General features: G+C 36.2%; 1 protein-coding gene across 1 annotated transcript; it reads left to right on the top strand.

Annotated features, from left to right (window-relative positions):
- The first annotated feature begins 10042 nt into the window (after positions 1-10042).
- Positions 10043-11642, top strand: LOC117204785. The gene has a single exon (XM_033442518.1). The coding sequence runs from the start codon at positions 10140-10142 to the stop codon at positions 11355-11357; it is 1218 nt and encodes a 405-aa protein (XP_033298409.1). The 5' UTR covers positions 10043-10139; the 3' UTR covers positions 11358-11642.
- The last annotated feature ends 5244 nt before the right edge of the window (positions 11643-16886 follow it).

The raw sequence follows: 16886 nt of genomic DNA, 5'->3' as shown, positions 1-16886 counted from the left end.
TCGATATTTATGTAACGTTTTATTTTGTGCCACGCTTTCGTTTTTTTAAAACCTGAATAAAATCTAGGTATCTTAATTTCCTGAATTATTAATTAAGGTTCCTTAATTTCAATGATGTGTGTATATAAATGTTCTCTAATATTCGAATTAGAATCATTCAAAACTTTCAATTTTCATCTTTTCAGTGAAATTGAAACACGCAAACGAATTGTAGAAGCAATGTTTATTAATTACTAAGGTGTTTGACAAATACATGTTAATTCGTGTTTTCTCCTTTTGCATTCATAGTAGCTGATATCCTATCGGCATACTGCATATTCACTACCTTTATATTTTACTACAATAGCTCGTTATTTTAATTTTTGTTTTCAGATTCGGCCGATGTGATGTTTAATGATAAGTGCACTGCTAATTAACCGAACATTTTCAATGATCTTCAATTTCGATGAATTGTCTGACCATTGAGAATACGAGGATACTCGTCGATACAATGGCTGTTTGGCAGTAAGAGAAACAATCGAGTATTTATCTGATATAAAATGATCGCAAAAAGAATTCGCGCGGTATCGTATTTGTTCTGGCATTTATATACCAATCAATTAAATCTAAATATATTAAATTCGTACCATTCGTTAGTACTTTTGTATGACCACAGGAATTTTACACTGTGAAAATAATATCTAGAGTTTGATAACAACAAGAACGTTCCATTGGAAAATAAGAATCTATGGTAACAGTTTTGAGAACCGCTGTAATATGTGACAGTGCATACTACTATGACACACAGTAGAGCGTGGAATATCCATCGCAGCTGTAGAAGTGAAATTTCTCGACGTAATTCTAATTCGATGGCCAGAAAATACAGCAATCAGTAGTCTAATTAATATTTTGTTTATTTAAGCCAACCTGCCACTAGAATAATATTTCCAGTACCGGCTGAAAAAACTTGATATTACCTAGCAAGTCCCTCCATCGTATTATACGTCATATTACGAAAGAGAATGCAATGTACATACAGCCCCGAGTGCAACGACAGCAACGACGCCGATTCTTCATGGTTTACATAGTTTTACGACCTCGCTACGTCTTTTTATTAATCCGAAGTATACAAAGTGAGCTGTAGTATCATGACCAGGCTGACTTAAAAATTCCAAGCCCCAGGGCCATCGTGTGTTGGCACGCAACAGATTCTCCCTCTTAATTCTCTCATTTCACGGCTCGCGGTTTCAAGCCAGCTCGTAAAACATTCGTGTCGCTCAGAGAGAAACGGCAACGCGGTGTGGCGAGACGGGCGTGAGGAAGAGCGGGGTCGGAAGGGTGAGCTGTCGTAGGAGGATCTTTCAATCTAGCCAAGGCACGGGCGGTTGAAGAAAGAGGAGGAAGCTGGTTGCCGGAGCAGCGGCCCCGGAGTCTGCTTTAAAATTCAAATTCACAACTTTTGCTTAAACGTCTCTTAGATAACCGAGATAGCTGCGTCGCCTTCCGAACACTCTCTGCCCCTGAAACTCTCCGGTTTCCACCCTGCGGCTGAATCTCGTCAGACGCGTAGAAAAACGATCCCGGAGTTTCTATAGGGAAACCTGGAGAGTTAGAAGAAGAATGTATGTACGTGTACTTGCTACGCGTGTATTTTCTTCGTCTGTGTGTATGGAAGTTCGGACCGTAGCGCAATCTCCGATAAGTAAGTAAATTGGTCTGGATATTAGGAGCCTCCGACGCGCTGCAATTCCAGTGGGGGTGGTTCAGGTTACGTTACAAGACCCGCGCAATGGCGAACCCGAGTTTCCCCTTCGTTATTGGTGAACTCAAGATTGTCGACCGCGCTAACGAGGGACATCGATTACCGGCAAGAAATTGAGCATATGCCGGGTAGGGGACATAGAAATGAGCCGGCTCGTGGTATGTAATTCCGTGTACTCGAGCGCGAACGCGGTCGGCTGGTGACCAATTTTAAGAGAGTGGAAAGTTTATTACTGGTCGTTGATATTTGCTAATGATAGGGGAAATGGTTATGACGGTAATAGGTGAACAATATGTGCATACTCTTGCGGATAATTTTATTTTTCTGCTTTTTAATTACGAGGTCATGGATCGTGCATGTTAATCAATTAGTCACTCAACGTTACATCAGCATTCAGTTAAAAAATGTATCAAATTCTGTTCAAGATTAATGTCTAATTGCTTTCGGAAAGATTCTCTTTTTTCAAATTTGGTGAAGCAAATTTCTAGGTTTTAAGTCGAGAAATTCTACTATTCCCTCCGAAATACATTGCACGTCACCGACTCGTTCCTTCTTCTTGCGTCATCTTGGAATTTAATGCCCAATTACGTTTCACAAGCTTATGTCTTTACGATTACTGGCAAAAAAATGAATTTTTCTGATACAAATAGGTACAGCCAAAACTGGTTGGATTTTACCTTCTTCATTTAAAATGTTCTTTTTCTATTCTTGTTTTCATTGTTCATTGTTTCAAATATTCTAAAAAGGAAGCATTAAAATGATAATATTCATTATTGTAAGAATGGAAGGTATTTGTCACTTGTCACTTTTCCAAATAAATTATATAATACGCTATATTCAAATCTTCAGTATCTGAACTGATACGGAGACGCGATTGGAATAAGAAAAATTCGAAGAGATTGTTTCGATGATGAAATACCATCTTTGAACGAATAACATCCTATCACCTAACTTCCGTAGCAATTCGTTTTAATTATTTCCAAAAATAATTGATCTATCGCAAATGGCTATTAAACTTTGAATACATGCGAATCAGAGTACTACAGTCTAATGTAAGAAGTTAAGGACACGTGTAGCTTCTCGCCTCCGTATACGTAAACTATTATATATGCATAAACATTGAAATTATATCGAAAATATACGAAATTCAGAAACAATAGTTTGAAAAAGCAAGCAGAAACTTCTTTCTCTTGAAGCAAGAAATAAAAATACGAGAAATAAAACATAGAGATAATGACAATAGTAATACGTATTCGTACAAACGTAGATGCTATGAATTTAGAAAATTGTTACTACAAACAACAGGAAGTATCAACCAATCAACAACAAGTAGTCGATAAAACCGCATACCTTTTCCAACGCTTTAAATCTCGCAAGACAAAAGACAACGGCAAAATCCTGCAGCATCGTGCGAATCTGCATACCGAACCCATAACCTTTAGCCCGTCGGTCTATAAATTATCGGGAACTAAGAGGGAATCGTAGTCAAGACGACGCTGCGGTTCGATGTAGTGGGAGCAACCGGCGATTCAACAGGCAGCTTGGGGCGGAAACGAAAGAAGCGAACGGAAGGAAACAACGAACAGCCAACGGGCCCGTGGCGTAGCAAGCGTAGCGAAAATTAATCCAATCGGGCGCGCGGAAAATCAATTCGATGATAAATCTTCCATCGAATCGTAAATAACGGCGCGCCACGATCCCGCCAGATAGTCTTGCTTGAGACCATGGCGCGACAAAGAAATATGACGACCAACACTGGAGCTTATTTATCGAGAAAAACGGGACGTGAATGGGTGTACCGGGTTTCTTTGCTTGATCCACCGTGCCACGGGAATTCATCGACACGGTCCTTTTACATTTTTCCAAGCCCTTTTCCCAACCGTCCAGCATCCCCGCTCTCATTCACTCTTATTCACCGATCTCGAGCGGAACCGGTTCCACCGGCTTCGTCGTACTTCCGGCTATTTCACGAGTCTGCTCGTAAACTTTTTACTACGATCCTCCGTACAATATGCTCGGAACAATCTGGAGACGGCAGCACCACGACATCCACCTCCTCGTACCCTAGCCGTTTATTCCTCTCGCTTCTCCTCTTCGACTTCGCAACTGACGTCGAAACGATAGAACGACCGTCTCTGTCTTCACGAATTTAGAATTTAGAATGACAAGAACTTGGTAAAGTGAGTATCCTGTCGGTTACGAGTATAGAAATACTTGGAGTAGTATTGATTCCGAGAACGTCCAGAGGGTGGTGATACAACGAGATGGAGCACCACCAGCATCGGATAGCGTTATTTATGATTCCGTTGCGGCGTTATATTTATCTCTTTTCAGCAGGCCATCGATCCTTCGATTTTCGGAAAGCAAACGGCCACAGGCTCTATTCATGCTCAGGATTCAAGCAGATCGTCCTGTGTTTTCTACGTTTCGAGTTCTCTTGTTCATTGCACATCGTTTCTGCAACTTGGTTTAGCTTGTTATGAAATTATATACACGGAGAAACCATACGTACGTTTAAATGTAAATTGTACTCGTGTGCAATTAAAATTTAAATCTTATTAAGGTTGTTTTTTTAATATACTAGCTTAGATTTAATTAAAGACCCTTCTATAATGTTCTATATTGAGTTTAAGTCAGAATAATCCGCTCGGTTTTTAATTGTTTGGTCTGTTCGAAAGGAAATTAACACGGATATTATGCAGATATTATAATTATTACAGAATAGAGTGGATATTACAATTATCACAGAATTAATACAGATATCATAAAGCGAGAAATTCTTGATAGATTAACGAGCATGGATTTTCTCGACAGATACATTACGCTCAGGTACAGCTACTCGTATAAAAAATTCTTGTTCGTTAAATAGAAACGTATCAACTTAAGTCAAATTAAAAAGCGTTTTTAGGGAAAGAGCAACTACTATTTATATAATTGTTTGCGAATATATGAATTCCAATATTCGTTAAGTTCTCAAACTATTCTAAGAATTATCCTAAAGGATCGATTCCAACTGTCCAAATTTCGGAATCTCGAAAGTTTACAGTTTCAATGAAAAACATACAATCCAGATTAAACAGCCATAAAATCGATCAAAATGAAAATATTTGCAATCCGTGTGCAATTTTACTTCTCAAACTTCGACAAATATTTTTATTTGACTCTTCTGCCTTTATCTTGAAAAGAACATCGAGACGCAAAAATTCGTTAATTCAAAGTAAACATTTCATTCGATCTGTTGATTAAACATGGAAACAGAAAAAGAATGGAAATTTTTCACCTAGAATACACAAAAATCTTACAGTTGAGTTGTAGATACCGATGCAAGAAGTGTTTTAGGATGCTCGTTATGTTAATGAGTGACTAGTTCTGAACAAGTAACGCTAATAGGTAACGGATGTTCTCGTTACCGCTCGTTCTCCGAGAAAGTAAATCGTTATGGCAGCTAACTAATTTAGTTCGTTTACTAGGTCATTGATTCGTAAGAAAAATTGGCAAGAGCTATGGATTTTTTTACACCGGCTTTTCCTTTCTCCTTTATTGTTTTCTCCAATTAAAAGTCCGCTTTTTATCGATACAATACGGAATGGCGAGCGTGATTGAAAGCTTAAAGCACGCGGAATTAAACGGCCTGACTAAACGTGGAATTATCGTGCTGAGATTTTTGTTCGTGATAGGCGGCCGCGATTGAAGGTTGAAAATAATTTCGAAATTTTATCCTTTGAGCAATTGTATGTTCAATTTTATATAAGTGCTGTTTGAAGGGATAAAAATGTTTTAAATGTACATGATTTAACGTTATATGAAAGATAATGAAATATGGAGAATGTAAAGTGACGTTGTAGAAGCAGAGCGCTAAATGTGAAGTGGGTATCTTCCTTTTTCAGCGTTTTTTCGCATGACCTGAGACCTATTAAAATAAAAAAATTTTTAATACCAGGGACAGGTACTGAAGAACATGTAATTCAAGTTTCCATGTAAAATCATAAAAAAAGTTACGTGAACAATTTATCAATATATTTTTTAATTCTTTAAACTTCGCCTATTAATAAGAACTTTGTTTTCAAGAATAACATCTTTTTTTATAGATTATGGAAAAATGAAATTTATTCACTCTAAGTACAGTAGATGACATAAAATTTCAGGATTATAATATTTATAACCAGTTTCAAAACTAGTAACGAGAACTATCGTTTCTTGTAAATTAAGAATCATTACAGACCGATAGACAAACGTTTGAAAATGTACACTGCTCAAGAATATTAGCCATTTAAATCCAATATTTGCCACGCACGAATAATTCTCTCCGGTCGCTGTGAATAATTCTACACAAAATATTCTGAACACTCGGCATAATCAAACACTTTCGTGGCTATACGATATATCTATATCAATATCCATCGAACAATCAGTTCATTATACAGTGTCTATTGATCAATTATTACAGAACTGCATCCTGGAGGATGGATCGATAAGCAGTTTAACGCGTATTATTTTCCGTGTCTGAAGGTTCGACGACGTAGCTCGTCGTTGCATAAATGAAAGACAGTTCAAGGGGATGAGGTAAATCGTCACGTAGCTGAAGAGCCATATCGAATGAAATTTGCAATGGAAATTTAATCTGCCTCGGTTTGTACCGAAGAGTACTGGCTGCTATTCCTTCTTAACACCACCCGTCTTTATGTCTCGCGGAATTTTCAACGGGAAAATAACAGACAGGGTGACGAACAGAAATTATCGTTGCTCGCAAGAACCTCTATCAATGGTTCGGGAAAATGCAGTGGGAAAGCTCGAGTGGGAAACAGGTTTAGCGGAATATTTTATTTAAACCGCGGAAAGATATGCGGGGACCAATCGATTCCGACGAAATCGCTCCAGGTGGTTATTCGAACTGAAAAAGCTTTCTCGCGTGTTTCATTCGAACAGAGAAAGGTAATCAATTTCGTTGAAATACCCGAGTATATACGAATAACCTGCGCCATTTGCTAGATGAAGGCCGACTCTGCTAACTCGTGAACTTTTTCTAAATCAAATGTCGACGAAAAATACGCTCGATGAAACAAATTACGAAAGTATAATTTATTAGAATATCAGATTAGTCAACGAAGCATGAATCTGCTATGTTTGATGTAAAATTCATAAACGCATATCGCGAGTGGGCGGACGCACTGGTTCCTAAAAATTTTATAAATTTCATGCGAAGCTAAAAAGAAAAAAAAGTACATGGTACAGAGTTGAGCCTGATATCGTTGGTTCACGACATGTGGACGAGTAGCCTCGTACTTGAACCGTCAACCACATAAAAAAACAACGTTGACCAAGGTTACATATGTACTTCGTACGCTACTGTTCAGAAGTGCCTATACTGTTGCATATTTTTGACATAGGACTCTTTGTAATTACAAAATTACAAATAAGACCACTAAACGTCTTCTCCCGAGACGTTCTCCCGCGGTATCGCAGCTTTCGTTTTGTCTGGAACGTCAGAAGAGTCCACTCGTGCGCAGCCAATTCAGTTAATTTCATCTCGCGAGCGAAGAAGACGATTTTGCGCTGCTTGCCTTTCTGGATCGTGGCACCCGCCTGCTCCAGTTGCGCTGGTCGCTTCTTTATCATCCTTTTCGGCCTGTTTCTTTCCCTTTCATTGTCGCGCACTATTCGGTGTTGTTCGGAGAAATTCCTCTTGAGGTCTCTTTTTGCCAAGATCGTCGCACCTTCGCGAGCTCAACGAACCTTTGGTAAGAGAAAAAGTGGCAGAACAGAGAGAAAATGAAATTGCCTTGAGTCTAGATCCTAGAGATTGATTCTGAGAACAGGTTCAGAATTAAACGAAGATGATTGCTTGCGGTTGAGTATCGGGACGGATTCTGGCTGTCCTTGAAATACATTGCCGCCTAGAGATTAAGGCTGGTTCAGACAATATTCAATAGTTTAGTCAAATAAGAAATAAAGCTGAATTTACACCATTCACCTTGGAGAATCATTGCGGATGGAACGAGGAGGACGACAATGATGTTTTTCGATGAATCATCCATTGTGAAACTGCAGCATGAAACCACACAGTGTAAATTCGGTTTTATTTGCTACTTGACTAAACTACTGGCCATATCTGAAACAGCTTTTGTCACAAAAGTAGCTGCATAAAATTTACGAATTTATTCTACTAGTTTGGGAATTGAAGAAAATTAAAAAATGTAAAATTAAAAAATGACATCTTTTCCTGTATCATACACACGTTAAATTTTCCTCTCGCTCTTCTCTATATGCTTGTTCCTGGAACATTTACGAGAGTTAAGTTTAAGTGGGCATAATTATCAATTGCAACGTTAAGGTTTATACACATCGGTACGAAAGAACAGCAAATTTTAAATGTAGAACACAATGATAAATCAAATATTAAATATTTACAAACTAAATTAATTCTATTACAAAAACTTGTATTATAATTATTCAAAACATACAGGAACGTAAAAGAACATACTAAAGTAACTAACACAGAAGTTTCTCTTCTTATCCAATTTACACGCGGACACGTTATACTTCACATAGTCTCCAGCACCGGCAGGAACATCTGTCGTGTTAGCGATAAAGTCATAACTAGACTGAGAATTTTTATGTGTTTATACGAAATTTGTAGATGCAAAAATACACAGAATATATAAAAGATCCAAGTGTACTCGTTATAATATTCTGCAGGGAAAACAAAATTCTGCTTACAATTACTTTAGATTCGTTAGTTACGTACACAAAAGCGTGAATTTGTATAAATATCCGCAGTGTAATCACAAGACCTATTCAGGAAACATAAAAACAGTGCAAACAACATGCACGCATATCATCATAAAGACCATGACAGCGAGTTATAGAATGCTAAGAACGATAAATATATGATAGCGTGTAATCATTGTTTAGAATTATTGTCGAATATAGTAGGGAGTGGTGAATTATGCAATAAAGTGTATGTGATTGAATAAGCCACGCCTTGTTTTTTTCAAACAACCATTGCATACGTAATTTAATCTACGTCCAAGTATACTTCCAGTTAACTGATTACATCACAACTAGTGATGGGATCAAGTTCAACATTATGTTAACTTACATACGTATAATTCGAATTAAATTCAATATACAGGGTTCATTTCTGGATACTCCTGGTGAAGTACAATAGTTCGTTCGTTGTAAGTTGCGAAATATTTGATGTTCAGAAGCTGGTTTTGAACTTCAGAATGAGTTGAATGAGTTGAACTTATAAGTATACATTCTAATGAATCGAAATTCTTACGGATACTAATCGAATCATTGAATATCTCGTTGAACTCCTATAACAAATAGAAAAAAACTATATAGAATTGTAGGCAGTGAACATGACAAGGATTCCTATAAATTTTACTTTGATATTTGCACTTCTAACTAGACTGCGAATGTTTATTCATATTTTATACAAATACAAAAGAGAAGGAACTTAAGCAGAAATATAACGAGTGAATATAACGAGTAAGTACTATGCTTGAGTATTTTATATCACACATTACATTTTTGCATCTTTGATCCCTCATAATTAAGAATTCCTCATGATTAAGAATGATAGCCGATAAAAATTAATTCAAGTAAATGGAGAATTTGTATATTTTCTATTTAATTAAATTTCTCTATCTAATTTCTATAGTTTCAAATTTATTCGATCAGTGCTTGATGCAAGAGGCATTTTGCAAGCACTTTTTATTACCCAAAGTATTTATATAGCGTTCGAATCTGTCGCATTTGCATACAAGTGTACTTGAAAGTATTATTTCTTATCTTTTGAAATACTTATATTATTCTTGTTTCAGTTAAAATGACAATGTGAACATACCGAGAATACTCTATTGTTAAAGAAAAGTTTTACCATTTGCTTCATGCATTTATGCTTTTCTTCACTTAATTTAAACTATTTCGTATAAGCCTGTACAATACAATTTTATTTAAAAGTTAAAAAACACAGGAAGCTTCAAGTATTTCAACATATCTTGAAAAATGCAAAGAGTACTGCATTGGACAATTTAATTAATTTAACTAATTTCAATCAGTTAATGATCGAGCCTACTTGCAACGTACTTGACTCCATCACTACCACTCTTTTTCTAGGAATATTATCACGGCTTTGCCGAAGTATCGTGTGACTATGAATGAGTCTTTACTTCCTCAATGTGAGAGATTCGCTATATCATGGCCTGTACTCTACGTCTCCCACTCTACCTCTCGTGCCTCGTTTCGTCACATAGTCAATGTTATCGGTGTATACGAGATGATAGTTGACTCTCAGTTGCGATGGTCGTTGTCATCGTCAGTCTACGATCGTAACTGTAATTAAAAGGAACTCGAGCAATCGTCGCGATATTCGTTGCTAATTGGTGATGCCATGATGTGCGAACAAACGAAGGATTGTCACGCCTGGTTAGATCCTCTGGTCGGCAAGATAACCACGAATCTCGGCAAAAATTTCAATGATATACGATACGAAGTATCCACTCCTAACGACTCCTTCTTCGTGTCGAGTTTATTCTTCGTCAATATCGTCTCTAACTCGACTGCCAACAATGACGACGAAGAGAAGGAAACATCGAACAGCGTTGTGATAAAGATACCGTCATCGTTGAGCCATTTACGAGAAATGATGAAATTGAACGAACAGTTCCACAACGAGATATTGTTCTACAAAAAGTACGCCAAGTATTACGATCAACTGCCTCGTTGTGTTTACGTTGAACAGGATGACTCTTTTAATTCGGTGATCGTCCTAGAGAATGTAATTACTCAGCGAGGTTACAGCTTGTGCAAATGGAAGAACGATATACCTCTGGTATATACTATAGCTGCGTTTCGAGAAATCGCAAGGTTCCACGCGAGAGCGTACGCGATAAAGAAGAATCATAAGGAAGAATTCTTCGATTTCGTGAACGGTATCCAGGAAGTTAGGTTCTACCCAGGCACCATTATGAGTGATGTATTCAATGAAACTGCGACCAGGTGGCTCGACTACCTTCGAAAGCAAGGTCACGATAAACAATTCTGTGACAAGCTCGAAGCTCGATTAGAGAACGTGTATGAGGATTTGATTCTGAAATTTGTCGAAGTCGAGGAACCTCTCGCCACGCTATGTCATGGCGACTTCACGATAAATAACACGTTGTTCAAAAACGAGAATGATAAACTGAAAACTATGTTTATCGATTTCGCATTAATACGGTATGGGTCGCCGATTTTGGATCTGTCTACGTTCGTATGTCTGCATTGCGCGAAGGATATCGACAAAAATATGTTGGATAATGTTTTGAAAGCCTATCATGACTCTTTGATACAGTGTCTTAAGGAGAATGATATGGACTGTGAACAGTATCCGTTCGAGGCTTTCTACGAGGATTATAAGAAGAAAGGTCTGTTTGGATTTTTCATTGCCGCGTTTTTCCTACCTATGGTGATGGGAAAGTCTGATAAAGGACTGGAAGACTTCGATCAAATGGACATGTCAGAGTGGATAGAAACGTTGCATCACTTAGGTGGAGATGAAATTAATGAAATTTTGGCGAATATGTTGCTGAAATTAAATGAGTTTGGGTGTCTGGATTATGTGCTGTAAATGATCAGTATTTGTTACACTAGTTACGATCAACAGAATCCACGCTTTTATAAATCAATAAAACCAAACAAATGCAATTTTTATTATTACTAAAATTTTAATCACGAATTTTATAATTGAATATTGGATATTGTTAAGTTTTATAATTTTGGACGATTTGTTGAAGAGTCAAATTTTATTGTTTGAAATTTGAAATGTATATAGCAGTTGCAGAATCTATAAACAAGAGCGAAGTTATTGTAAAAAATATCATAGAAATGTAAAATATAAGATATGTTCTTTGTACGAAGCGTATCATTAATTATCCTTCTTTTTTACCTTTTTCATCTCTTTTACATCGTGCAACGAATAATCAGTACGTAAATATTAATTTTCTAATGTTCACTGGCAAAACATATTCGCAGGAGTACTAGGCGATATTTTACGGATGTTAATCAGCGTAATTTCATTATAACTAAAAAATGAAGAGCGATATAATTTATAGATTCCTTATGCGCATTATGTAAAATGTTTGAAATTATACGGAGATAATGTTGATAAAGTTGGAAAGAAATTCGAAAGTGTATATAAATGTTACGAGATATTAACTGCAAGTAAAATTTCAAAATGTTTTATAGAACGTGCCTGATATATTTATAAAAATTTTGGAACATATATAAAGTGTGTTTATAAAAATAATGGTAATACTTTCGCACTGTACATTGTATACTAAAATATTTATAATACACATCTGGTATTTATCGTCCATATGAAACACATAATCACTATCCAATCACTATCATACATATCACACAAACAGCATGAATCGGTACATATGTACATTTATGTGTATATATTATAACAGTACGTCCTTTCAAAATCTCGTTCTACGTACAATTATCGATCTCTTCAAGATAATCCATCCTTTAAACCAATACAATCAAACATTATACAATTGAAATTTCCAGGAACTTAATCCTTCAAAGATTACGCTTTTGATATCTTGTACTGCTCACAGTATATAGCAAAAACCTTCATAATCCACTCTATCACATATATAAAACATCACCGAATAACTACTATATATACTATATATTATAACTGTACATACATGTATCGTTCACTCTGATAAATTCTCATTTTGTGTCAATCCTTTAGAAAATAATCCACCAAATCCGCTATCATTAACGCTAACATTATATACATTTGAAATTATCAAAAACATTAATCCTTCAAATCCCTGTAAAATCCATCTGAAAATAATCGGCAATCCGTGATACGCGCAATTAACGTTTTCCATAATGAACCGGTATCGGAAAATTTGTCGAGAGATAAGCGGCCAGAGCTTTTTTTCATAGAAATACACGGATGGAAAACGGGTGCAACAACGCGGGTAAAAGGCTGGTTTAGAAGAGTGCACGCGTATACCGGGCGTCATATAGGTATGCGATGTACATATCCAGCGAAATAAAGCTCGTAGACACGAGGCAGCGGGGACGATGCGCGAAATTATTCTTTCGCCTATATGCAAGTACGGATCTGCCTTTCAAATAGAGGCACTCCGTGACGCGCGGAAAAACTTTGTCATTTCCATATATTTCGCCGAGGACTGACAGCCCTGTCTCTCTCGGGAAATTCACTTACGCTCTAACCTGAATTTTAAGCCCGTTAAATTTTGTTCGTCGCGGCGGTTCCACGCGCGGCCGCGTGTCTTCACGGCCGGAAGAGGAAACGAGGGACTGGAACTTGCGAGGAGAACTTGCAGGAATACTTTTAGCTTGGAAACGGTCCTGAAACACGCGACCTACGGGAGGTTACCTTCGATATCCCAGGAATCGTGGAAAATAAGGAGAATGATTGTTGAATTCGTAGAATGTCGTTAGAGCTGGTTACGTAGCAGATGATTAACGGGTACTAAAAGTGCAGACTGTAGCAGGGAAATTATACAATTTCTCGAAGAAGATTCGTGTAAACTACTGTTCGAACAAATGCATACTGTGGCATTCAGAAATCGGTTGATGTACTTCATAGAGGATACCTTTTTCTATTGGAATGTCGTACCTTTCAGTTAAATGTTTTTCTCAAATTTGTTATCTACAATTTGATATTTATAGCATTAAGTTTGATCCTTAAGCGATCTGGTTTATTGTTATTGTTATTGTATAGCAAGTACGCCGTGCGAAATGTTATGGAAAATTCATCCGGTCTTTGTGAAATGTCTCCGAAATCTCTCTTTTATCCAGAAATTTGATTTATTTGAGTTTTATTTATTTTAATGGAAAGGTCGATTAAAGAATAGCTTTTAAATTAAATTCGCGTATCATTGGTTGAGAACTTCTGGTATTAGAGGAATATTTTACGATGCGCAGAATCACTGAAATTACATTTTCCGTATGCAAACTTGATATTTTACGCGTTTCAAATGCTACTAATTAAAGTTTCTATACGGTAGCATGAGAACACACTCTGCATTTAATGATGTATAATTGTCAAGCGGATGTATTGTGTCTTGTAACATGTTTAATCACATGATACAAGAGAGAACGACACGTATGACATAAGCGTTTTGTTACTTTCAAAAAAAAGATATTTGAAGATACGTACGAATAGAAATTATGATGGTTGCGTGATAATGTGAAATATGTCAGCTTATCTATCTTAAAATCTCACAAAGAGTGCTTGTTCTTCTATTTACATTTACGTTACCACATTAATGATCTTTTATTACGTTTACGCATATTCAACGCAAGAAACTACTACATCAATCCAACCGAGTCAAGGTTAGAGCAATAGTAAGTAAGTACTTACACATCAATAATTTATATCTTTCCTTGACTCTCATGTAACACTATTGTCGAATTTCATGAAATGTGACAGAATATTTAATCACATACGAATAATAATGTTACACTGTCGTATCTCAATTTCAATGATAATTGCATGAAATTATTATGTTTACGAAATACGTTTGACAAATTTTAAGGTGTATGGAAGAAGCAATACACGTAGTTAATTTAATTAGACGAAATATGTGACGTTTAAATTTTACGGGAATAACAATTATTTAAATTTCCGGGTTGCTTTGATCTCCAATTAACAATTCTTTGTAGAGGAATCAAGTAATTTTAAAAACAAATCAATCTTCATATAAATATACAGTGCCGCTTATAATTATTGAAATGAGACACCTTTTATATTTTACTTTTCTGCCGTAATATAAAAGCCAAACAAGAGTTTTTTCATATTTTCAATGCATACGAGTTTTTATTGGAACAATAAACATTGTCTTGATTGTATTATTAATTAGAAATTGTACCACGCTTAAGTATACATTTTTCCACAATTGTCCATCGATTTTCGAAGTCGATCGAATAATTACTTTACCTTCCTTAATCAAGATACGTAGATACGACATTTTAATAAAAAAAAGAGTTTCGTTTAAATTGTAATTGATAGAAATTATGATAAAATAAAATTTGTTATAAAAATTAATGTAAAAATTTGAGATTCCAACGAAATGAAATCAAAATAGGGAAATAGTGAATTAAATAGGAAAGGGAATTCATGTCGTACTGAAATGTAGACTATCGGAAATCTCGACTTGAAATTCAGATGGAATCCATGTGTCGCTCTCACCGTCAGAACGTAAACCAATCGTGTTTCCCTGGGATAGCTTTATTGACGTACGTCACTTCTACGACACGGAAATGTGTCAAAAAAATATGTATCATGTTGCTTTTATCTTTGATTTACAAATCGGTATTTAGTGTCTCAAAGGTAACATCTATTAAAATAAGTCAAAGATACGATAAAGACTAACGCAATAAAGACTTAATGTTATCTTATTAGCTTCGTTTGCTTATTATTAGAAGGAACATGATTAAAATTTAAAGAGCTTTATCCTGCATGATGGGTCACGATAATTAACTAAATTGCTTAAAATTGCAAATTCACTTAATAATATATTCATTAACCCTTTAACGTGACTAAATAGATAACAATATGTACAGAAAATAACGCACCCGCGACGATCTGTTATAATTATACGCACTTTCAACGTTGATTGAGCGTATGCAAACCACTCGATCAATTTCGAAATTACAAAACGCTCCGATAATTGACATGTACCGTGGTAAATCGCGGACAACCTTCCATCTAATGGCACACGCGAATACATATTTTGAAAATTACGATATAATTCTTGCATATTGAATTCGACAAAGGTTAGAGATATTAAAACACTAATTATTTTTCTTCTTTAAGCAACTAGCGATTTGCGTCAAATTGCAAAACATTGATCTACGCTAGTTTCCATTAAAAGTAACGGCAATGCATGAGTCAAATATGGAGAGGGTATAAAAAAATGATCGACCTTGATTATCATAGATTTATTTTGCAGCTCGTTTGGGTCGGTGGAGATCTGTTACAATCGATCGCAAAATTGACGTTGAGAACCGTAAATGAACCGTTCTCATGGAAAATGGTAAAAAAATTACATCATGATGGGAACTGATTTGATTTACATAATCTGTTTGCTGATACACACACACAAAGTCAAATGTATCAATGCGTTTCATGCTCTTAGAAAGTAAAATATAATACGAGAAGGTAAAAAAGTTCAATTCCGAAATGTCCAGTGACAATAGTTTCTTTTATCAACATCGTCTTTATGCTGGAGTGTCTGAACCCGTGAAATTCGATAGGGTGTACGAATCGTACCAAAGATATAGATAAACTAGCTGCAGACTGCATCACTGGAACACACGTACACAAAAGTTGAGTTTTCTCGCTATTATTATTTTTCTTACTTTGTCCGGTGTTTTGTTAGTGTTCATCTTCCAGTCTGTGCATAGCTTTTGTTCCGAGTGTTCATATTCTGCGTTAATAATGGTTTCCTTTTCGACCTTTTCGAATTCAAAGAGTTCAGAAACCACGAGCAATGCGAAGTAAACCTATTGTTCGGTATGAGCGTGCAAGTGCAATGACTTGTTCTTTCACGTGCCAATGCACACGCGGTCAACCAGCTCCCCTATAATTAATAATAGAATTCAACGTTCATACTTCATCTTCAAAGCGTTGGTTCTTCATTAGCATTCCAGTCGATTAGCAAGTTCTGATGCATGTCCTCCAATACGTGTAAGCTACACTTTATATATTTCGCGTGCTTTGGCATAGTTTCCAAATGCTTCAGCTATTGCACGAGACATTTTCCGCATACAATATTTTCGTACCATTATTAACATTGAATACGAACAAAAGCTATAACCGGAGGATGAACGTTAACGAAGCGCAGCCGGACAAAGGAAAAGAAAAAAGAAATAGTAGTAGAAACTGAACTTGCGTATATGTATCTCTCAATACTGCAGTCTGCAGCAGTTTATCTACATTTTATGTATTCGTACGCCCTATCGAATTTCACATGTTCAGGCACTCCAGAATAATGGCCATGCTGGTAAAAGAAACTATCGTCACTGGATATTCCAGGAATTGCATCGGAATCGGTCTTTTGTACGTTTTCATATTATATTTTAATTTGTATATCAGTGCTAG

Source organism: Bombus bifarius, unplaced genomic scaffold (genome assembly GCF_011952205.1).
Source record: "Bombus bifarius isolate JDL3187 unplaced genomic scaffold, Bbif_JDL3187 scf7180000007980, whole genome shotgun sequence".
NCBI classification, from domain to species: Eukaryota; Metazoa; Arthropoda; class Insecta; order Hymenoptera; family Apidae; genus Bombus; species Bombus bifarius.
The sequence above is the reverse complement of the archived record's forward strand: the minus strand, read 5'-3'. Positions and strand labels throughout refer to the sequence as shown.